The sequence below is a fragment of the Temnothorax longispinosus genome, chromosome 9 (assembly GCF_030848805.1).
Source record: "Temnothorax longispinosus isolate EJ_2023e chromosome 9, Tlon_JGU_v1, whole genome shotgun sequence".
Lineage (NCBI taxonomy): Eukaryota > Metazoa > Arthropoda > Insecta > Hymenoptera > Formicidae > Temnothorax > Temnothorax longispinosus.
In genome coordinates, this window is record NC_092366.1 from 1,222,239 (window position 1) to 1,245,511 (window position 23,273).

At 43.7% G+C, this 23,273-nt stretch overlaps 1 protein-coding gene across 3 annotated transcripts in view; it reads right to left on the reverse strand.

Annotated features, from left to right (window-relative positions):
- Window positions 1-1,473: 1,473 nt before the first annotated feature.
- LOC139819645 (uncharacterized) overlaps window positions 1,474-23,273 on the reverse strand; it is a 64,736-nt gene continuing 42,936 nt past the window's right edge. For 2 of the 3 annotated variants that reach the window (XM_071789159.1, XM_071789161.1), the window contains exons 2-9: window positions 22,518-22,572; window positions 19,141-19,362; window positions 11,880-12,214; window positions 10,986-11,186; window positions 10,559-10,705; window positions 6,409-6,623; window positions 5,722-5,906; window positions 1,474-5,283 (exon numbers count right to left, since the gene is read on the reverse strand). In XM_071789159.1, the coding sequence (XP_071645260.1) occupies window positions 5,111-5,283; window positions 5,722-5,906; window positions 6,409-6,623; window positions 10,559-10,705; window positions 10,986-11,186; window positions 11,880-12,214; window positions 19,141-19,362; window positions 22,518-22,572 (1,533 nt within the window). In that variant the 3' untranslated portion in view covers window positions 1,474-5,110. The remainder of the gene's footprint in view (window positions 5,284-5,721; window positions 5,907-6,408; window positions 6,624-10,558; window positions 10,706-10,985; window positions 11,187-11,879; window positions 12,215-19,140; window positions 19,363-22,517; window positions 22,573-23,273) is intronic. The other variant, XM_071789160.1, reaches the window with a different exon arrangement.

Sequence of the window (23,273 nt, forward strand, 5' to 3'; positions counted from 1 at the left end):
ACGCGTGCGCATACGAAATATGCATTTGTAAAGAAGCTGTACACATACGTATGTAGGTATATACTTGAGCTGCGAGTTCTCCTGAAACCTGCGAACCATTCGAATGCAAAGGCCTTCGTAAAGCCCGTGATGCATTGTCGGCCGATAGATGTTACTCCGGAGAGCCCGGCGGAGGAAGCGGTTTTACGATTCTCGGCGGGGAAACGAGCTCCCGCCGATATTCCTCGTCTCGAAACATTCGGGTCGATTTGCGCGCGTGCACGCACGTGGAAATTTGCGCTGCTCGGTGAGACGAACTTTTGGTCAAATACCATTTCTCGAAGACGATGGTGACCGAACATACGCCCAACGATCCGGTGTGTCCGGTACGAAACCATCGAAACTTGTTCGACGGATCGTGTTTGCGTGATCGCGCAGATTTTCACCCGTTGTTTGCCATGGACTCTGTTATTACGAGGCAAAGGAATAAAAACAAAAAAGTTATACATCAATTTTATTTAAATAGCAATCTCCATTAATAATAATAATTTCTTACTTGCTACTGATATTCGCGATAATCTTAAACATATGTAGATTGCCTCGAGTATCTTTGTCTTGTTGAATTTAAAAGTATTAGTGGAAAAGAGTTTGATCGAGAGATCGTTGAGGCGAGGCGTTTGTAACGACGCCGCGGCCTTCCAGCGTGATCTACGTTGCTCTGTCCGAGTAACCGGTGCCGTTTCGCAATTTTCTTGCATCAAAGATCGCGCTGGCCGTTCGTTTGACTTTCCATTGTGCGCCACATAAGACCACATTGCATTGCCGCTGATAATTTTTTAGATTTACATTACGAAATATGTCGATTAATTAGATGCAATATTTCGCTTATCACTTACTATATACTTTGGCGATATCTTTTACAATTTACATAAAAGAAGAAATTGCTGTTGTAAGGAAAATATATGTCTGGTGATAAAGTATCGTAATTAAGTTGGTTTTAAATGCCGATATTGCACATAACTTCTTTACGTATATTACGTAATTTCCTTATTTGGTGAAGTATGTAATAAAAACCAGCGTCCGCGTAAGATTTCTTGAAAAGGTGAATGAATAGGCGTAATAAGCTTTAAATCTTGCCACATTGTTGCGAGAGGGTAGAGTTTCATAATCCAGAGCCCAAGATCGTGATCTTGCACACCGATGCTCAATTCGACTTTCCATTTCGTCCGGTACGCATACACACATAATACATTATCGAGCCGATTACCCATCGCATTTAAAAACGCCGCGATTATGCATACGCCCCGATATTTATGGTTGTGCGGGCCATAGCTTTACGGGATTTTTTGGTCGACATTAATCATGCAGAAGAGGGACCAACGGTAAAAAAAACGGAGAGAAAGAAAAATACAATTTATCGAGTCGTAAATCTTGTCGGCACGTCGATGCAGGTAGGGCGTTGTGGACGATGAAGGAAAATAAGACTCCGTAGTATAAGTTGAATAATCGATTATATTTGGTAAAACATTTACAAGATAATAAGATTTTTTTTCATTTAACGTATGTTACATTTACAGGCAAGGCATCCTCAAGAACCGTACCAACTCTACAATAATCGTAGTAATGTGTAATGTTACTTATAAGAAAGTATGTACCATCAAATTATCGTTATCATTACTATTAATATTAATATTCTTTTACGGTATACTACTCTTAATATTTCTTTAGGAACAAATACATATTTTTTTTCTTTAATCAATATACATCGATTCGCGGCTATATATGAACAGTAGATCTGCACTTCCGCATAGGCGAATTAAGGTACACGACGGATACTTTTTTATCGAACGTAGGAAAAGAAAGAAGAACAGAGTGGTGTCGCACGTTTCTTCGGTCTCCATAAATTTCTCCTCTGTCTCGTCTCCTTCGTCTTTCCTTTTTACTCCGTATTTCAGATGTACGATAGGTCCAGGTTTTTTTTGGATCAGTCAAGTTGCAAAAAAGAGCAACAACTGTCGGTGACGGGATCAATTCGATTCTTATTTGGATTCGATTCCTATATTTGGTCGAAAATAATATTTACAATGAATCTCTTTCGACTAATTCTCATATGTCACGAATCCATAAATCCTGGGATTCGTCGAGGTATAATCGTATCAATTATTAGCAGAACGCGCAACAAACATTATTGGTCATCGGATTCGAGGGGGAGGGAGAAACATGTGGTACGCAAAACGGAGCTCGGCCCTCGCGATGTGTGTGGCTACAGAGATCTGAGGTGAATTACGTATAAATGTTACGATGCTAGTGGTAAGATATGAACTTGTCGATAACTGCTAATATCCATGAAGAAGTGTGATGATGCCTGCTCGAAACCAAAGGGACAGCGCGGAGAAAGGTGGGCGGGGGAATGGCTGAGCTGAGACTATTTATGTCGTACATGACAGAAGCATGATCGTGTGACGACGATTGACAATACACGGTAGAACAACGGTATCGCTAATAGACTATTGCACTGTGTGTCGATTAAAGAGACGAGTCCGTTTACTACGGGCGAGAAATTGCATACGTGGGGAGGGCGGCGTGTGTGTACCGTCTTGCAAGTATTTGGAGTTTCAAATGATTGAGGCGATAAGAATTAGTTCCAATTGACGAAACGCTTTATTCGGTCCTCTCTTCACTAAAGTGCCGCAAACATTATTATTGATTTCGAACGTTTCACGCGACGACGGGCGCGTTTCGCTGCGGCGACTTGCACGCAAACGGAAAAGGACTATTGTCGGTCAATAAAAGTCGTGATTCCCATGAAATCTTCGATGAGCGCATGTTGAATGATCACGCACACATGTACACATGCACACATTCTCTTTCTCTCTCTCACTCTTTCTCTCCTCCATTTTATCTCTTTAATGAAATTCTTTTCCTAGATTTTTCTTGTTCGCCCTTTTTCTCGTCTACTTTCCAGTTTGCTTTTCTTTCATTGGAATGTTCTGCGCTTGGAGTTCGACGGTGACAGCAATCAGCAATCGTTCGCATAAAGATATTTTGCACATTTGTATATATATTTATATATTTATATACTCTTCTTTGTATCTAATTACTTAAGCAACTTAATTTTCGCAATCTTTATATGCACTCCATTTATAATGCATATAAACTATGTACAAAACAACGACAAAGTAGACTTAACGAGCGGAAACTCCGTGGAAAATAACGTTGGAAAACAGAATAAACTATTCGTACTATCTCGCGTACTACCTTCTCGCGCGATTCTTCGATTCGCAATCAATAATATCAGTGACAGTGATAATCGTGATGGTAATAACGATGGTGATAATGATAATGATAATAATAGAAAATAATAATAATAATAATAATAATATATCGTAGCGATAATAATGTCAGTATTAACAGTAATAAGAAGAATAGTAGATAAACTCATAATCCGAAAACGTGTATATTTATCACGTGATCCACATGTAGTGGAGTTTATATCTATCTTCGTATGATTAATCGATGGAGAAAATGATTTCGCGCTTCCATGAAAGAAGTGTGTCGTTTGAAAGGAATAACGGAAAGAAGAAGAAGGAGAACGCGACCCTTAAGTGGTACTATACGTACATTACCCATAATAATTAGTGTTCTTTGGTAACACAGTGATGCGTCCGGAGACCACGAATACGGTTTTAACGTATTGTCTGATCGTGACAAGATGGTCCCGAAATTATACTCTCGATCACTACGCTCCTCCACTTCCAAAACTCTGGTCTAACTATATTACGACGACGTTGTACAGTTATCGTTAATTGATTAGCTAATTAATCTCCATTGACGAGGCCTCTGACGCGTCGCCAATAAAAAAAAGTCCATCTCGTCTTGCGTCCTACGTTATTATGTACACGTGTATCAATGCGCGAGCGCATTTTCTTTCTATATACACGTATGACCGTTGTAAAATCTTCATCTGTGATCCACCATTTGCCCCAAAAATGGCGAAAAGACTATAATTTTGATAATCTGTCTAAAATTCAAATTTTATCACGTCGTTTTTGTATTTCTTCAAATTGTTTCTTGATGTGTAAACGCCACTCTCGAAGTAAATGGCGCAATTCCGCCGCGCGAATTAATCGCGCTTTCTCACGCACGAGAGTAACTATTCTCATCATATATCATTTACGTCATATGTACATAACGACAACAAACAGATTAGCGAAATTACCGTTTCGTAAGAACACGCGACAAATTTTTTGTCGGTCGTCGGTCGAAACGGTTGAATAAACTTGTAGTAGATTTATGGAGCTCTCACGAACGGTTTTTCGAAGCTTACGAATCTGAGTAGGTAGGAAAAAATGCAAGCGCATCAACCGGCTGTGTAAAGAAGAAGTTCCGGGACGTTTTCATCCTCGTTAGAAAATACTAGCACACGCTTCCGAATGACTTATCGTCCGGAAGCTTCTTCCCTTTTCGACTTTCTTTCACTCGCGCACGCATCCTAGCTCGCCGCATCATCCTTTAAGCTTATCAGTAATTAAGTAAATATCTTTTTATGTACACCCTGTTCGAATAGTTTTCTTAATCCTAGAATTAGAAATATCGCGACGATGCGCATAATGAAATATGTAATTATTCATTATGTATATGGAACTCTTCTGTTTTTAACCGCTTTTAAACAATGTATGACGATAAACCCGCATAAATATCTAATTCAGTATGAATTTTTCGTCGCGACTATAGCCTCTCGACTTTCATCAGAAACAATCTTTTTACGAACATTATAAAGTAGCTCCAATCGATTTATGCCTAGAAATTTTCTCCAATTATTCTCAAACTTTGTTTCGCCAATTTTATAACGTTTCGATACTTAAACCTATAATCTTGCACTCGTCTTGTTGGATCGAATGCATTTAGTTCGCCCAAGCGGAGCGTTTTGCAGCAAAAGATAAGTTCGTGTGTAGAGCGATGGAGTTGCCGACAGAGCAGCGGTATAAACGAAGCCTTGAAGAAAGGAATCTACGCTGACTCTGACATTACTCTCGGTGCTCACACAGGCGCATCAATACTCGCGTTGCTTCCTCGCCGATCGTTGTGACTACGAGCCAAGTTGCCGAACGCTGGCCAAATAAACGTAGCTCTATGGTTGGTGGAGCAACAGTTGCTCCAGCTCGTCGGCGGATCTGAGCAGAAAGGCGGCTGATTCTCGATATCCACCTATCAGTTGTTTCACCGCGGTCAATTCCATCGAGTTCAGCTTGTGACTCAGCAGAGCAGGCTTTGGTGGGTTCTTCATGCTAAGGTCCGTCGGTCCTGTAAGGATAACGTCGATTCAAAATCAATTGCGCGCGACAATTTCGAAACGTTCTGTCAAGCATTATCAAAGCAAGCATGGTATGAAACGTTATGATGTTATGAAATAAAATTTCATGCAAACTCCATCGAAAAAAAGTATCATTAAAAAGTATCAAAGAATCTAATAACCGAAGCAATAACCGAATGACTCAAAAACATTATTACTCGCAAAAAACAGAGTAGGTATTGCAAACAGTTACTAAAACTAATTTATATATAATTATTAAAATGCCAATTAGATGCGAATAAAAATAATTGAAACTTAGATATAAAAATAATTCTAAAAAATTTTCAACTAAAACTGAATGAAGCTTTAATATTATATACATCCATGGCTATGCAAACGATTCAAAGAGTGCAATAAAGTCAACATATTACACCAATAACCAGTATTACTTTGTATACCGTTGCTTAGTAGACTCGACGTAAAACTTTGAGTCGGGTATAGCCCGGCTGAGAGGGTCGGCGGTACCGTTGTGGGCCCGGCACGCTGGAACGCTTGGCTGAAGTTGGGTCTGTACATCGTCGGTGCACCGCCACTGGCGACACCATTCACCGTCGAACTGACTATCGTCGATTGGCTGAAAAACAAAAAGACGCAATGAGAATGAGATGCGCGCTGGCGATAAAGGTCGCCGCCGATTAGCGCTTTACGTTCCGTTAAGGACGCGTAACCCGTTCGTCGAGAGGCGTCCGGTGAATTTTTGTGCCATGACCTGTGACCGAAGGCGAAGCCTTATCTAGAACTCGGTCGATTCGACGACGGGGGATTTTAGCGCCGATAATAATAATCGGTTACGGTAATTCACAGGCAGAAAGTAAGTTAATCGTAATCACGTCAAACGATATAATGGTAGATTTCTTTTGCAAAAAATGAGCAGTTAATAACAAATCGATACCGACGGAAGTCTCGATTGAGAGGAAAATTTATTTTTATGCTTTATATCAAATATCGGTTTGGCTCTGCCCGAGTGGTTAATTAAGAGACGTATAAGAGCGCGGCTCTGTGTGTGTGTGTGTATTACGTCAATTCGAAAAAAGCAGATTTCATCGGTTTTGTCGTAACTAGTTCATCATACTGACCTCATGAGACTCTTGTTGTCTGTTGTGAGCAGCTTTGACGCGGATGCGATCGAAAGCGGCGTGGAGGAAATAGTGTTGTTCGGTAAGTTTGCCAAACTGGTCAGAGGTGCCAGGGACGTTAACGATGCTGGTGGGGTGTCCTCCCTTTTACACGTGAGTGATTTAACCGGTGTGCTTGAGAAGTGCTGCTCCAAACCTGATCGAACGTCCGTTTGCTGCAATCAACATTATCGCGAGATAAAGCAAACTGTTACACCGTAATCGTAAATATTTTGTCTGTCCTGATTTTTAATTTGCGCACGTATTTAACAAACATATATCGGAGAGTACTTTCTTGTAACGCGTATAAGTTTTATTTTAAAGACGCAATTGAGACTTTAATTTCGTTTTTTGACAAATCGTTACATAATCGTTTATTAACGGAACGCCTTTGATTATTGAAACGCCTCTCTTCCTGTAGAAAGTGATAATTTTCATACATGTTTAAGTATTTTTTAATCCAACCCTCGTTAACGTCGGTGGAGAATGAATTTATTATTACGAATTTATTACGATTGTGATGTTACCTCACATCTTAGTATTTTTTAGGGCTAAGAATTTCGCATATTCTTTAGATACTTTTAAATCCGATTGATTTCAGTTATACGCCTATTTTCATATTAATATTCTTTCCTATAAAATCGCACGTTTTTAAACAACGATATAATCGAAAAATAAGATTTAAGAACTCTCAGGTCTATCTACAGAATATCAACAAACAATTGTTTGATGTTGCTACAATTACGTCGAGATATTGAAGAACGATGATAAAATAACACCGCGGCGAGCCCGCTATAATTGTACCTGTTGAATTTGATCGTGATCACGCACCAGCTTGTGAACTACCGGCAGATTTTTTTTCCTCATGGCTGACACGATCGGGAGTAACCAATCTTATGCAAGCACGTGACCTAATCAGCAAACAACACGGACACTATCGATCACCATACGAATTATCGATCATCAGCCGCGAGGATCGCCCCGACACGAGCTAATCGAGCCTCTATTATATCGTCTACCCGCGATCTTGTTATCAACGCGATCCCGATCATCGAGCACGATCGTATTCACCGCTATGAGCAACCGAGCGGAACAAAGTGCGCCGGGAGTTTCTTCACTTCGATTTCCTCTTCTGCTTCTTCTCTCAATCTTCTTCCACTTTTGCGTCCGCGCCCCACCCTGCCTACCAGCGACGTATCGATACGATAACAATAACGTCCGCGTTTACTCGTACGAGGTTCAGAGAAGCGAGGACGCATTCGTTCCCGGGGCCGGCGAGGGAAACGGAGAGAGGGGTGGAGCGAACGAGGAGGATGGGGAAAAAGCGGGTTGACACGAGGGAGGAACGTCAGGAATAAGAAGAGAGAACGTCCGGATGTGCCGGGACGAACGACGAGGCGTGAGTAAGCTCACGGGAGGAAATTAATTCGTGGAAAGAGAGGAAGAGAAGGATGGAAGATCAGGCATCAGAAAAGAAAGAGGAGTAGAGAAGAAGAGGAGGACCACGGTGAGAGCGTCGAGAGGTGGTGATGTGCGTTTCCATCACAGAAACGGATGACTTGCCCAACGAAGACACGTACAGAGGGTTGGCGAAGAGTAATAGTAGTAGTAGTAAGAGGAGGAGGAGGAGAGAATGCGAAGAAGAGCCGAGAGAGAGAGAGATCGTGAGGAGCGCGGGAAGAGGGCCCGGGTACGACGAGAGCACGGAGGAATGAAATCTTCGAGCGGCGTAGAACGGATGTAGGGAGGTGTTTTTATGAAAGGCCAGCAGTGTGCGTTGACGTCAATTATATAGGTGGCCACGAAGAGCAGATAGCCGCCTCTCGTCCGATGCGCACGAACCCCGGCATACGTATATGAGAGAGAGGTCTTCTCCTTAATGGGTTAGGTTTAGGTCGCCGGAGAGGTTATCGGGTCTCTCTCTGTTTCTCCGTCTCCTTCTCGGACAGGGATTTTCAAAGTAGATAAGTCGGAGGGGGGATCGCGAGCGTTTCAGTTTCTCGTTTGCGTGTGAGACGTGGTGAGGTGGAGAGAGGGAGAGCGATGGAGAGCAGCGGCGTGTGTTCGCCAACTGCGAGACCCGCGAAGGAATCAGCTGGGTGAAGAGAGGAAAAGGGGGGCAACGGGGAGAAGGAGGATTAGGTGCGCCAAGCAGCGCGGAATTGGATGGGCTCGGGCTACCGTCTTGCACCTATACGTCTCGTGCGCGAAATACCGAGGCGATCGGTTTACCGTTTACTCGCTTTTTCGCGCTATCTTTGTTAAGGTCAACGAACTCGGCGTGCAGGCTATATAGGTGACGAACATCAAGTTAATCGCGAGAAACGTGGTCGGAGATCGTTTCCATATCGCCGAATCGTTGAATGCTCTCACCCCGAGATTAGACGCGTGACGTCAACACGAGCGATTTGTATATACGCGCAGATTAACGCCGATCGCTTTTCTCGGTTAGGCGCGCCGGTGAATTTTTCAAGAATCAATCCGATCTCTCGAAATCTCTCGGCGGCAATTTTTCGGCGCGGCTCTTCGGAGGATACGAAACTGTCCGTTTCGCGTAGCTGACGTAACGTACCGTGAAATTTACGGATACGCGAGACTAATCGCGCGACGTCGTCGGCGTGTTCTCCTCGGTGCGTGAAAGCGCGCGCGCGTCAGTCGCGACGCGTAAAAGTCCACGGCCTTATTCTTTCTTTCCTTTTTCCGTCTCGCGCCGCTCTTTTACGCTGCTACTACTTCCAAGAATATTTTCAGTGTCTTCCGTCCCGCACGCGCAGCCGTTTTCACGAGGTCGAAGGCTGCTTATGCCGTCGGCCCTCCGTAGTGCGCGATCTGTGTTGTGCGCGAGTTGCATCAGAGTGGGAGAGGTGCGCGACCCGCGGGTTATCACTGACCTCTCTCGCGGTACCTATATCACAATCCTAGCTCTCCACGTATATCTCGTTGCCCGTTGGCGTTGCGCAGGAGCTCGTCAAATTTTCACACACGTTAATGCAGCGCGAGACTACGACGTTTGTTCGCAATCGAAAATCTCGTTTGCCCCCTTTCCGTTCTCATTTTTTTTCTACTTTTCAGATCACTTTTTTATTTTCTGTGACGTTTATCACATTCTATGGTTTCTACTCATTTATAATATTTTCATATTTTATTGTATTGTATTTTATTTTTTTATATCTTATTTTATTGAAATTCGCAGCTGTTAGAATAATAATTAGTAGATAATATTAAATAAATAACAAGTTAGAAAAGTGAAGTTGAGGTGTTTGTTTCAACAATAATGAAAAAGTGAAGACATAAAAAATCAAATGCGTAGAGTGGAATGTATGAACGCGTTAAGGGACAATTAGGTACAATCATAGTCCCTTTCACGCGAAGATGAGGGTCGATCGAAATGTCAACGAGTTGTCGGAGTTCATATTTGTACACGCGTTTGCTGCGTGATACGTATCACCGCCATATGTTTGTAGATAAAACCGATATTAGGCGAGCAAATAATGAAGATGATGCTTTTACGTGACTTAGAATTTTTACTAACTTGTTTATTTATTTAATATTTCGTTAGACTATCTTTTATTATTTGCTGCTTTTTGTATAGAAAATATTTATATAATCTTGAATGTTTTATTTTGACTTTGATACCGTAACAAGTAGCTGATCTATTTTTTCTTGTAATGGCAACTCTCTCACGCGGATTTATATTTATTGCCGTAAGTTATCGCTTTGCATATTTTAGTTCATGATTCATCACGCAAGCGCATCACGCAAACATCCGCGAGTTCTCATCTAAAAATCGCTTGATTAATGAATCCGGTCGTCGGCAAGAGCGTCCGAAGGTTGTGCACGTGTAGCATCTTAACGCCTCGGTCACGCGTGCGATATTTAGAAAAACACGTACTTCGCCAGGGACAATAAAATAAGGAGCTTTAAATTGATCGACGATATATGTGTACATTTCGGTGTCCGTGTCGCGTCGTCGTTTGCGTGCCAGAGACGCGAGAGAGTTGCGATACGTAATTAGCTAACGATGTCGAAATGCCTATTTGTCGGAACAACTTTGTCGCTCGCGATAAGTATGTCCTTCCTCTCTTTATTCGTATGCATGATTATTATTCACCGTTGCGGCCGGAAGAGTTGGCATGGGCTGCGACACCGGCTCCAGCCCGACTCTCATCCGTTTCGCGTTGTCACTCTCGTTTTCGCAGGCCGTTGCCAGAATCTGTTCGGCCTGCACCGAGGTCAAGTGCGCTGGTGTTGGTCTGGCCTAAAAAGAAATGCGTACGTCACATCTGCGATCGTTCGCCGGATACCGTACTTGACTCACGCCCCGAGAACGCTCAAGCTTTCATGAACAAAGTTTCAATTCAAGGTCGACGATTTTAATTGCTGAAATAGCAGACCCGGAAAATCTTGAAAAATTCACAAGTGACTGAAATTCATGTAATTGCGATTTTGAGTTTAAAAATGTGTCAAAACTTGCAAGAAAAAAACTTAGAAGCTAATTAGCTTGCTATCTTACGATTAAACGTGATAGAAAAACTTACGGCGTCCCAAGGGCCCTCCCTGCCGCGTTTGTTTCTCCGACAGCTCTTCAGGTACGTTCGGATCCTCTTCCTGGCCCTCTCGGCAAACTCGGGAAACTGTCTCGTGCAACTATCGATGATTGCCTGTATCTTCTCCTTCGGCTGCTTCGAAATCGGCACGATGCGATCCAAGTTCTCGTCGACGAACAGCCTCACGAACATCTGCCGCGAGACACGACGCCAACGGCCACGTTAGTGGAGTGAATTAAGCGAGAGTTGGTACGCGAGTCTCGCTAACCGCTCAAGGAATTAAGAATTTAGTGGCGGTGGGGGCGCAACACCGGGACTCTATTAAACTAATTGTAATTAATTAAGGAGCTAGCGCAACAGCGGCAACCGTTGGCGAAACTACGACCGCTTGGCTTTCACGCGCGGGGAAAACGGGCAAAAAAAGAGATATACGAGGGACGGAAAATAAGGGAGGGAAAACTCGGAGAGAGAAATGGCATGCCCTGTTCCCCCTACGAATCGGTTCTCTGGCGCAACCGTTCATAAAACTTTACGATAATTAGGGTTTTTCGGAAAGGTCCGACGCGCCGCCAATATGCTGACGGCCTTAACTTCTCCGCTCGAGCTCCGTTGCCGTTTTCTTCTGCTCTCGCGCACGACCCTTTCCCCGACCGAGGCGTGAACGACGATTTTCTTGCAACGACGGTTGCATAAAGCGACCAGTTAGACCGCAATTGCCCGTAATTCAATTACCGTTATGCATCTTCGGATAATAAGGGTCATGATTATCGCTAATTGTCGTTTAATTATTCTTGGAATTTTCAATTCGAGATATTTCGAGGTATATTCTTGAAGTTTTAAAGAACGAATTTTACGGAGCTGTGCAATGGAATTGCGTATGCTTACGTTGAACGCTTTGAGACGTTCCGGATCGTGGTGTCTCGGGTCCAGTCCCTCGTCCGCGTCTATATCGTCGTCGTCCTCGTCTTCCTTGTTGCCACTACTACTGGTCTCATCGTGGGCGCTTCCCGTTCCCTCGCCACCGGGCGGACTGGACTCGCGATCGCGATCCGACCGCGAGGGCGTTGCCGACGATGCTGGCGGCGGCGTTTTCTTGAAACCCATGGCGTAAGATGCCCACAAGGAAGCCATGTCCTCGCTGCCGACACCCGCCACGGCGCTCAGATTCGGAACCGTTCCCGCTGGCAAGTCCACCAATTCCGATGAACCGTTTCGAGAATCTGCGGATATATGAGCATTTTGTAATGGTTTTAACAAATACTCCCTGAAGTGTAAAGCCTAAATTTTTGTTATTCTCAACGAGACACGTATTCGTATAGGTGTAATTAACATTTTAATGACGGAAATGATAATAATTAATTATTATTATTTAAATGTCATTTATTGAAATGGATATTATTAGTATTATTAGCATCAATAATGATCATAATATGAACAATGGCATTTTTAATAATTACTACTAATTAATAACGCAAATTTGGTGATAGAAACACTTTGCATTCGCGATCGGTAATTATCTGGTAAAAGGGGAACCTTCCATCGGCATTGCCAGGAAAATAATAATGTTCTCGTTGAATGCCCGTCGTGCCGCGATGATTAGATCGCCGCCTCGCGCTGTTTCGATTTATGAATAGAGAACGTTGCGGTTGGAACAAAAGAAAGGAATATTTTTTTTCCCTTCCCACGCCGTGGCCAGGCGAGAAGCCGGTCATATGCGGCCGACTAGATACATGACTAGCAGCGAGAAAGAGAGAGAGAGAGAGGGGGGGAGAGGGCATGTGGGTGGTATTTATCCCGCGAATATAATAACGATAAACGTGGCGTACGTTCAGCTCGCGTGACGACACTGATTAGGGATGATCGACCAACAGAGGGTTAGCATTTCCTAAACGACTCCCTAGCCTTGTACCTGCGTGCGTGTTACTGCCGATATCAACTGTTGAATTTCGGTATGTGAAGTCGGTGAATACGATAACGGCCACAATCTTCTCTGACAAAAAGTCGCCAGGTCTTTTTGGAGCTATTTTTCGATCTTTAACGATATTTATAGATTGGACACCTGATAACGGTTACGTAATAAAGTCGGCGAAAGATTTGGGATAAATATAAAGTATTGATAGATAGCCAGAGAGTCAGGTAGTATAAATTGATTAACTTCACGCTGTCTTTGTTAAGTGACCCCACTTGACGACTATACTTCACTTTTTGGATCGCAGCCTCAATTACGATATATAAGTACAATAGTATCGATGCAATGCACGTATATATATCTTGACAACATAATTAAAGCTTATAACCTTGATTTCAAACTTCTTCTGATCGATACCTGTATGATTCCGTTATTCCAACTGGATTACAATTCACTTAGAATTAATTTCGCCATATTAAAATGCTTACGAAAGTCTTAAGAAATAAAAGTGATGTCAAGTCAACGTCTCTCGTGTTAGCAAATCTTCAAGGGCAAGATTGCGTTGAACTCTCTCTCTAGAAGGCAGAATAAACCTTAGCATGTCAATTGTGTCGACGACAGTAAGATTGGACCGTCATTCGGCTGTCTGTTGTGTAGACCGTGTTTCTTCTCTACAATAATAACGGCGACTTGTTCTCAAAACCCGTAATAAGCCCCGATAGCGTGTGCAAGGTGTTAAAAGGCGGTGCGGTCTTCTATCGTCACGATCCCAGGAGAGAATGTACGGTAAAGGTGCTTTCACGAGGAGGATGTCGACGGGGACAGGAACGAGTCGTGGCCGCCGAGAAACTTCACGTACGAAGAAGTGTAGGTATGGATTGTCTGCAGGGAGTGCCGCAGGGGGATCATAAAGAGGCTAGCGAGCCTCGCGGAGACCTCTTCCATCTGGGACTCTCCTTGGTTCCAATTAAAAAAAAGAGACAGGTTTGCGGCTGCCGTTTCGTACAATCATACGTCAACGACATGGACATCTATACAAAGCCATCCGGTTAAGTTCGCATTAATTTTTACACGCTACTCACATTACAATTCTCATAAATATATATTAGACTCGATATACGTATATACATTTCGATTCTTAAATATAAAATATGTATCAGGAAAGAAAATTCACTTATGTTTTCCAAAACGATCGATAGAAGGATGAGGTATTTTCTAAAGTTTTTTTTTATAATGACCGTAATATTAATTTTATTATTTCATTACTAATATCTAGATCGAAAACTGAACTATTTAGAAAAATGATGTAAAGTAATAATATTCTAGGACGAATGATAAGATACGGTTACGAAATGTGTTTGTTTTCTGATGACGCGGCTAGTCTGATCTGAACCGGGCGCGCACGTTCTTAGATCCTACTCCCTTCGCTGTGTGCGCGAAGTAATCTGCATTCTGGAATCGAATTCTTCCAAGCGTAGTTTCCAAGACGCCGTCGAGGCGAACGCGTTGCAAGGCAACGTCTTGGAACATTTGCATCGTCAAGGGGCAACTTTCCGCCGGGCGCTTCAGCTTCCCCCGCGCGAAGACGCAAAGTCTATCTGGGCACAGCTATCTCGGGTGCTCGAACGGGCGATCCTGATTCCACGAGTTGTTCAACGATCGCAACGCATCTTTCTAGGAGGATTCCGGTAGAACCAGTAACTGAACGCGCGAGCGGGCGACCTAGGAAACTGGACCCTCGTCCAGAAGACGTGCTGGCGGAGGCACCGTACGTTTCTTTCCTCTTTTCTCTGCCTCTCCCTCTCTCTCCTTCCCCGTCTTTCTCTTACTCCCGCGGTCCCACCGGTCCTGGAGGTTGCTGCACTTCGATTCTCACACGCACACGCATGCGGTATACGTGTAGTACCTACTCGCGGCTATACGGAAAAAAATCACGCGCGTACACAACGTGCATGGGTACATATGTGTGTGCGCGCAACGCTCTCTAGGAGGGTACGGCATCGCACGCAGCGAGAGAGGGTTCCCGGCCTGCGGCGAGCGTATGCCGGGTATCGCCGGAGAGTAGTCGGAGAAGGTAAGGGAACACACAGCACGCACATAAGCGAAGCTGGACGCACGGCTAGACTGCCCGCACGGGCTAGAAAGCCGGTTACCAATCCCAATCCCACACCATCTAGCACGCCGTTCCTGAGCTCGTCTCTTGGCCGCTGGCCTGAACCTGAAATGAGTCGACGGCGACGGCGTCGGCCCCGGCCCTGGCGCCCCACCCGGCAGTTCGTCTTCCTCCTGGTTCATTCCCTCGACCTCGCGTTCCCGCAAAGGGAAACTAATACCCCGGCCCCTACGACCACACCAGGCACTTCCTCTTTTTCTAGGCGGCTCGCTGTGTACGTGTACGCGTATGTATGTGCCTCGAGCGAGCCTAGCGCGCTACAAAATCCGCAGACAAGCCACGAACGCCCACGGTACTTCGGGCTAGGTATGAAACTGTCTACCGCTCGGGATGGTAACGTGCAATCGCGAGGATGGACGAAGACGTATTATCTTGTCCCTCATAAATGTCACTGACCATAGTAGGACGTTGATGGCATGTGCGTGTTCGCGTCGACGTGAAAGAGAATTCGGAAGTTCTCGGTTTGTGCTTTTAGATGATTATGCTTGACAATTAAATGATGCTTTCTCTGGAATATCTTAATTTACTTATTTAATCACTTATTTTTGTATTGTCGATTTAATTTCCAGTAATAATTCAATAATATTTTGATCTTTTTCATTTTATTTATAATTAATTTGTTACTTCAAAATCGGGTTCATAAATTTCTGAAATCTTTTAGATGACGATTCTCTTGAATTTTTATCGGTTTTCTTAATTTTGAATTTATTCATTTACTTTTCAGTACGAGGACAAATACAAGAGGTAATAATTGATATACAGATTCACGATTGTAGATCTTAAGTGCATTAATGATTTAAAGTTGAACATAGAATAGAACATTCATTATTATCTGAAAGAGCGATCTTTAAGGATAAATTAAGACAAATGTTATGTATGATTGTTCTGATGTATGATTCAGATCCGGAAGCTGTCATACTAAGACATTGTGATTTTGTGATATATCGCAAGCATAATCGCCGCGTGTGCGTCCGTTGGGGAAAGTTGCGTCCGTTATAAATTATAAATATTAACCCGACTCTACCGCGGAGTACATTAAAAAATGAGAAGCTAAAATGTCCTTGTGGTCATTTTTCCGGGTCTCTTTTTCTATCAAGATATTCAAGTAGATAAAGTAACTTTATCGAGCATTCGATTTGTAGCACGATCCAGAGATTTTTCAGATAAATATCGCTATTTCACGCAACTTACTTAAAAAAAGAATTATTTTCTATGTGGATATCAAAGATGATATTAATATAAAAATTCTTAAAATAAAAATAAATATATAATATGTATATAAAAATATATTTCAGAAATATATATTACTGAATATTAAGAAATTACTTCGAATTTATATTAGATCGAAGCGGGGCGTACGCAAAATTACAAACGCGGCCACGAATTCTTGGTTGAAAATGCAAATCCCGCAAGATTATCTCGGGAGATTGGGACTCGGATCGAATCGCCGACTCGCAACTCGCGATCGGCAAACTGACGATTCTTGTCGCTTTTCCCGCTGGTGATAGTGCGGCAGAAGAAGCGGTTGTATCTAGAAATTGATTTGCGAAACGCATATCTCCGAGGTGGACGGACTCCAGTGAGAGAAGTCCTCCGCACGAGATGTGGAATCTGCGCTGGTCATCACGTGGGAGGGAGGGAGGGAGGGAGGGTTGGTGCGACGAGAGAGAAGAGAGGTCTATCCCTTGTGCGGTGAACGTGTATGCGCATATACATATATGTGTATATAAATATAAATATATATATATACTCGTCTCTTCGGCCGATGGCTGGTTCATTACGCAATGACTACGTCCGAGATATAGAGGCCTGCTTCGAAACCAGTTTCAAATAGCTGCCAGGGAGGATAGGTGGAAGAGGCGTACTGCGGCGAAGGGGTACGGTGAATTATCCTTCCGCAACCTAACTGAACAACAGGCGAGTTCGGAGAGCATGCAGTACCGCGCGGAAACGTTCGGCGCTTTGGAAATCGGTGAGTGATTATCACTATATAGCGTTAAGAACGCACGCGACAATTAACGCGCGCATGTCTTTCATTGCCAAGGATATTTCACTATTTCATATAACATTAACAAAAAAGCGTTGAGTAATTGTGGAGTAATTGGGCAGTTTTTGAGTACAGCTATTTGCAGATCGCGAAACGTTAATTTTTTATATTTTACAATAGAAAGAATTTAATCTTTTCATTCCAGATGCGAATCCGTCAAATTCATAAAATTTTAATTAAAATCTAGTTCCACTAAGAGATGATTAGCTTTACAAAATTTTGGGCGGTCTTTAATTATGAGTTTAATTATTAGAAATATGCGCAATATATTCGTATATGTTTAATACTTTTACCATAATATAACTCTACTGGAAAATCGCAACGTTCCTTGCTCCTTGCATCGGAAAAGCGATAGCTTGGATAAGCATTAACAACGCGGCGCATAGGCTATAATTCAAAATCGTTTTAAGAGACCCCCCACTTGCGATATTGTAATAGTAGACTCTAATGGCCTTTCCGCGCGCCCACTCTGCGATTTTCGATATTCAACTTTCAATGTCCATCAGCCGACACAATTACCGCATTACATTTGTCGCTCCCATTCACCATAACTCGGCTCTATGTTCAACCAGGCCTCTCGAGCGCGAGGTATCAAAGTACGCGATGTCTTGGGCGCAGGTCTCCTTCTCTAGCTAATCGGAAATGCAACCGGTATTTTAATATTGTAATAATCTAGTCACTTTAGAGTTGTAGCAAATGAGAAGGCAGACAGAATTTCAAAAATATAAGAAATCGAATGATCGATTTAAAACGATCGAGTTTTACCGGACATTGCTTAGGCAAGATTACATTTTGCGATGGCGCAAAAAAATGCAAGTTTCTACGATGATTACGTAAGGATTAATGAACAAGCATGACGTACAACAATGCGCACCGCGTTCACATCGCAAACTCCGAGAGAGGTATTGATGCTCGAAGATAAAAGTTGCATTCCTCATCTCTCGCGTGCGGCTTTCCGCCCGCACTGATTCATCGCCGGCGGGGAAAAGCGCGAGGATTCACGGCGTGTCTCATCCCCGCGATTCACCCTGGCGCGGATTTCACAGGAACGCGTGGGTGTAGAACAGCGAGGAGAGAGACCGTTCGCGAATATACACGTAGGTAAATGAGACGCGCGTCGAATTTCTCTTTCTACGCCATGGGGTACGTCCTAGGTCGGCGATCCATTAGTCACGTCGCGCGCGACGACAAAACTTTACGAGCTAAATGGCCAGTACACCTTGGCCCCGCGAAACCTGCAATTCACTCCGCCGCGCCGAGCCGAGCCGAGCCGAGCCGCGCCGCGCCGCGCCGCGCGTCTCACGTGCAAGAAGGACGCAAAACTTGAGCATTAAAGCCTCCGGCCGCGCTTACGCCAGGCGGAGCAAGGTTCTTTTCATAAGTGGGATTTCGTCAGTCAGGGCGACATCAATGGGACGTTGGCGTACGTAACTTCGTTGAGTCCTTTCGTGACGAAGAAGAAAGAAAGAAAGAACGTCTAGACATCTTTCGTCCCGTAATGGATTCCGTTAAATGTCTCGCCTGTCGATTTCGCGAGGAAACTCTTTTTTTTGTATACTCCGTGACGTTTGCAATCACGGTACAAAGTTGTGGTCGAATTTGCACGTAATACCACCGACCTCGATTGATTCTCGTTCGTAGTCGTTGAAATTAGTTAATGACATTAAATCCTAGGATGTATGATTTTATAGTAACAATTTGTAAAAGCTAAAATAGGAAAAAAGACGATTTCGAGAGATTTGTTTTGAATATTGTAGAAAAAAAATTACCTAAAAGAATTAAAAATTGATCTAATACGGTCTTCAAGATTGCTGCCTAAAGAAAAAGTTTTCTTCTTTTTTAACGTACATTTTTCTCGCTAAAATCATAAGACTGCAAAAAGAGCTTGAAACATTGACAACACCATTTGTTCCTAATGTTTCGCGCGCAATTTGCGAATATATTTTTATGGCTTAGGAGGACATCACGACACCTTTCGAAAATACCGTATATGCCGCTCGGTGAAATAAAGTGTTACCTGTGAGTGTGGAGTTGTTAATGGTGTTGTTTGCCGTGGAAATGGCCGATTGGCTGGTGACTGGTGTGCCAACGGTGGTAGCTGTGGTAGTCGACGAGTTATTTGGCGAGAGAGCCGCGTTGGCAGCCTGGACCTGTGCCTGCGCCTGTACTTGTGCCTGAAGATTATAATTCCACGCAAGCAGCATCAACTTCAGCTTATCCGGGTCTTTCATGAGTGCGCCTGTCAAAATTAAAAGTGCCAATTGGCTTCAAACAAGTTAAGAAACCATTACGCAAAACGGATGAGAGTGCGCCGCGCGCGTGCACGGTGCGGAGGCTCACGTTAACTCGGGAACTCTCTCTCTTTCTCTCTCTCTCTCTCGCAAACGGGGAGTCCTTGCTCACACGAGATTGGAGTCATACGTCCGGACGCGATCTTATATCACGAACGAGTCGCGACATTCGTCATCCACCTCCGGTGTCCGACCTCGGTACGCCGGAGGCTATTATCACTTATCAGCTACCTGAGCTCGCGAGGCGAGCTCCGAGCGAGCGAGTCGCGCGGACGAATAAATTAAGCTTAACAAAACAACAACGTCGTCGACTCGATTTAATAACGCAACAGGTTTAATTACCCGAAACTGATAAATCGGCCGGCCGGCAGGCCGCGTAGCTCCGACCGTCGCAGCTGGCGGCGGACCGTTGTGCCGTTTACGATTATTAATCGATCGGGTAATTTACACGGGCTCCGACAAAAACCAAACCAACCCCGCGGGCCACGACGGATTAAGCCCCCGCGAGTAAGTGAATCTACGATTAACTCCCCGCCGAAGTATGCGCTGTTGATTTATCCTTGGACGCAATCGAGCCGGCCAACGGATGTCGGGTTATATTATTGATCAGCGTCGCGGTAGAATTCGACGGCGCGATTAACGACGTCCTGTCGACGCGATTCGCTCCGTGAGATATCCACCGGGGCCCGGCGAGATCTACGAGCCAGTCTTATGTTAGCATCGCACGCCTCGTGACTCGTCTCGATGCACCGACCGAACTGATGTCCTAGAGCGAGCGATGACGTATATGTCTTTTCGCGTACTCCGATCGAGCTCGCTTGCGCCGACCGCATGAGTAAACCGATGAGTAAACAACACGATTCGTGCAACGCAAACGAAAAATAAGGCGCCGACAGCGATAGTTCCTGAAATCGTGGCCAATACGACGAAGGCCGGTCGCATGCACGTTGGCGAACGACGAGCGGTAAGTAATGCATGACGCGATCATGTTTCCTGGCAATATTGACGTTGATCTTTGAAATACTTGAATTACAGTCAATCTAAACTGATTGCTCGAAGACTGATTTATAACAAATAAGATAATTTATCTTTATACATGTACAACATGTGTGAAATGAATAGTTATTGAAAAGATCAATAAACAAATACACATATTCACAGCTCGTAGCTTGTTTGCTTATCGCTTACAGTCGCGGCCTTACGCACGACTCTCGAGTATTATCCGAGATAGTAGGGCAATTAAAACATGCGAATCAGAAGGACAGTTATCTAACGAAAGAATCAAAGTGCAGTGTGCTAAACGCGTGACATTTAATCCGTGTGAATGAAAACTAGAGGGAGATTATGAGGTATATGGATAGAAAAGATATTTTATCACGAAGATCTTCTATCGCTACCGGAATCTTAAATGCCAAACTCAATGCCTACTATTCTTATTTTTTTTTCTACGACGATAGTTTATCGTTACCTCGTATGAATAAAGACCTGTTTCGTAGGTAGCGCGCTTTAACTAGGTGATTTCCAAATCGCTCTCAAGGAGGCTCGTCGTCATCCAGCGAAAGAAATTTGGTCACAGGCAAACTCATTGAAGTTCGGATCTGTGTACATGTATACGTGTCTGTATACATGTATGTGTCACGTATATTTCTTCTACGTGCTTCTCTCGCGAAATCATTAATCCTGGTTTCTTTTATTTTAATCTGACCGCACACTCTCTGTGCATGTAACGTATTATACACGTCCGTTCCTCTCCGAATGCCGAAGACGAACCGTTCCTGTGTGTCATGAAACCGTAATCAAATGTACGGTGCCGAGTAACGCGCTCGATACCACTAATTCATTATATCGATCCGTGCCACGCGAGCTGCCGCGAACGTACATTGGAATCGAACAGCCGATATTAACCCTTAGATTATTATGCCTTGATTTATTACCATCTGAGATCCTGCAAGGATTAACCGCGCGGAAAATATTCGAAGAATATCCGGTTTCAATAATTGTAAATGTAGCATTTTATCCACGGAAAAATTTATCTTTCCATTTAAATAATCCATTTAAATAATCTAACTTTCATTTTTTTTGCAACTTATTAATTCAGATTGAAATGTTTAATCACAAATTATCATTTACATCTTACCTACTTTACAATATATACCCAAGCATATAAAAATCAAAGAAAAACAGAAGTTTAAGTTCCTCTTATAAATTAACGGAAGATATCAACGTTCGTTCCGAAATTTGTTTGCGTAAAATTATCATTAAAGTACGTTGCGCACGAAATTCAGTTCTGTCAATTCAGCTTATTATAATAATGAATAACGACGGCAGCAACGACGGTGATGGACGAAGTGTACGAACGAGCTTACTATTAATTCGCGCAAATTCCGCGGGAACGACTGAAATAACGATGTTCCGCGTAGTTCCCCCGGCATACAACCGCATGTAATCGGACCGGAGAGTTCAAAGGGACAATCCGCAGATTTTCTAGCGTATCGCGCGGGCACGGTTCCGTTTGTTCATCCGAGCGGCGGAATTAGCGGTGACACACGACGGACGGGCGCTTCGGCCGCGCGATGACGAGAGCAGAGATTTATTAGCCGGCGAACAAACCGACGAGGAGAGAGAGAGAGAGAGAGAGAGAGAGAGAGAGGGGGGGGTGACAGAGGGAAAGAGAAAGGGCGAGGCGGAGAACCGGCCGCGCGTCGCGCCGGCAGCAGTCGGAGTGAGGTTTAAATCATTCAGGACACGGTTCAATAATGTAAAAACGTGCGGCGTTGTCGTAGAATTCGGGTCAGATTCCCAAAACGGTTGCGACCTGACCCCGCGACGACGCGAAGATACGAAAAAGACACGAGGGACGGTTCTTCCATACGAGAAACGCACTCGAAAAACGATAAAAACTCAGCTCACACATACGCATGCATGCACGCACGCACGCACGCGGCAAGTATACGCCTCTGCACCTTGTTTCGTAAGGACTACGATCTCGTAATCTTCAGCCGGGTGAAGGTTCGGCGGGGGACACCTCTCCGACACCGACTATGAGGGGCACGGCAAGGTTTATGCCACGGGATAGATATAGATAATGAAAGGTTTTGCTCACTTGGGTAGTGATCGTCCTCGGATATGTCGGTGGGCTCCGGGGTCGAGATGTTCTCCTGCAACAGATAGAAAGCCACCGTTAGGTACTGAAGCGTTTTCCATTCGTAGTCGTGCTATAGCGGTCCAACGGTTTCGCCCTAGGCTGCGCGGCTACGAAAGCGAACGGGACAAAACTCTCGGCGACGCGTTTAAAAGTTCGTGAAACTCATTTTCCGCAACTACCCGTTATGATAATACCGCGCGGACGCAGCCGCGGACGTGACCGCATCGTTACGCAGGGCCAGATGCTTCGCGGTCTTATTTAGTCTTGCTATGCAATGTCCATGACACTTTTGTAAAAATTTTCTTCAAATATTAACATGTTTGAGAGAATGTTTGAGCAAATTTGCCCTTGATTAAGCCAAAGTTTACGTAATAAGTGCCGAATATGTGACAACGAAAAAATTCGTACTTATTTTTGTCATGTAATCATTTAATCATTACATAATTATAAATTGAAACAAAGTATTTTATTAATTGAAGTCATTCATTAATGATTGTTTCCTTTTTAATTTATTAATAATATTCCTTAATCATTATTTACTTATACTTTACGCTATATTCGACCTTATATAAAAATAAAAAAATTCACTAGAATTCGTAAGTTCTTACCACATTGCGTCGCGTCATAAGACATACGGTCAAGAAGAAGCTATCGAAGGCTATCCGCGTTACCATACGCCCACAGGAAGACCGTGGACTTTATTGTCCCAGATCA